This window comes from Arachis duranensis, chromosome 6 (assembly GCF_000817695.3).
Source record: "Arachis duranensis cultivar V14167 chromosome 6, aradu.V14167.gnm2.J7QH, whole genome shotgun sequence".
In the NCBI taxonomy this organism is placed as follows: domain Eukaryota; kingdom Viridiplantae; phylum Streptophyta; class Magnoliopsida; order Fabales; family Fabaceae; genus Arachis; species Arachis duranensis.
Genome location: NC_029777.3, coordinates 9,698,578 through 9,699,962, shown reverse-complemented (window position 1 = coordinate 9,699,962; position 1,385 = coordinate 9,698,578). Strand labels below are relative to the sequence as shown.

General features: G+C 35.1%; 1 protein-coding gene across 2 annotated transcripts in view; it reads left to right on the top strand.

Moving 5' to 3' along the window:
• Positions 1-652: 652 nt before the first annotated feature.
• Positions 653-1,385, top strand: part of LOC107492690 (protein XAP5 CIRCADIAN TIMEKEEPER) — a 3,687-nt gene continuing 2,954 nt past the window's right edge. Inside the window, exons 1-3 of one of the 2 annotated variants that reach the window (XM_016113741.3) lie at positions 653-1,028; positions 1,132-1,197; positions 1,299-1,363. In XM_016113741.3, the coding sequence (XP_015969227.1) occupies positions 858-1,028; positions 1,132-1,197; positions 1,299-1,363 (302 nt within the window). In that variant the 5' untranslated portion in view covers positions 653-857. The remainder of the gene's footprint in view (positions 1,029-1,131; positions 1,198-1,298; positions 1,364-1,385) is intronic. The other variant, XM_016113742.3, reaches the window with a different exon arrangement.

The window sequence follows — 1,385 nt, the reverse complement described above, 5'->3', positions numbered from 1 at the left end:
AGAAACGCATACATAACCATATTATTATTTTAAAAGATTTGTCAAATGGTTTAAAAACTTTGTGTGTAGCAGATATTTTTTATCTTTTTTCTAGGCGTGATTTTGTTAATTACATATTATGAGTAATTTTGTTTCTGATTTAATTTTTTGTGACCATTTTTTTGTTTTGACTACAAAAATGAGGGATTGAATTGAACCCACCATTTGGTTAAAAGACATAATAAAATAATGGGTTTTGCTAAGGTTATTTTAATTAAAAATTTGATTTTTTTTCCCGTTAAATAAACAATGGATATATTAAAAACTTAAAATGTTTAACTTTTCAATGCAAATTTTTTTATATTAACACCGTTAACAAGTTCCCCATTAGCTAATTCCTAAATAATTACTAAATTCTCTGTAATCTCATTAGACAGAGAATTTTTGGTCTTAAATTACACATTGGTTAAACACTTTGGCCCAATAGCTATCAACTAAAAAGAGAACGAAGGCCCAAATCCGTACCATTCTGACTTCACGCCAAAAACGTAAAAAAAATCTGTAGAGCCGAGAGACAAAAGAACATTAAATCCATGACCAAAATAAGAACATTAAATAAAAAAAAATCCATGACCCAAAAAAAAAAGAACATTTAATAAAAAAAATTAAAATTAATTATTACTTTATTAGTGTCAGCTTCTCGTCCAAAGTGCGAACCTTGCCGCCCCTCCACCTTCAGCGGCTGAACCACCGTCTTCAATTGCCGCCGGCAATATCCTTAATTTTCCGTCCATCTGAGCTGAGAGAGGAATAGGAGAAAATTCAAGTTAGGGTTAGGGTTGTTGGTTGGAGATTGCGGTTGCTTGGAAGGGAACAAGATGTCGGGCATGGGAGACGGTTACGTCGGCACCGCCCAAGACGCGGTGAGGATCCGACGGCTTGAGAAGCAGAGAGAGGCTGAGCGCCGTAAAATCCAAGAGCTCAAAACCAAGTCTGCCTCCGCCAAGGGCCAGCCTGGTCTCCTTCAATTCGGCTCTAGCACTTCTGAGGTAATTGTTCATTTTCAATGTTCAATTCAATTTCCTCTTTGATTCTTTGTGTTGGTTTGAATTTGGCTAATCTATCCTTGGTTCTAATGAATGATTGTTTCAGATTCTAGAGACTGCTTTTAAGAAGGAAACTGTTGGTCTTGTCACCAGAGAGCAGTATGTAGAGAAGGTAATTTCTTATTTATCAAAACTGTTAATGTTAACTTGTTCTACTATGTTCTTGTGGTTTGTTGTGTCTTATGGAATGAAATGGTCTGTTCTTTTGAGTAGAGGGTTAATATTCAGAGCAAGATTGAGGAAGAAGAGAAGGAGAAACTTCAGAAGCAACAGCAAGAGTAGGATTTTTTTTTTTTTTTT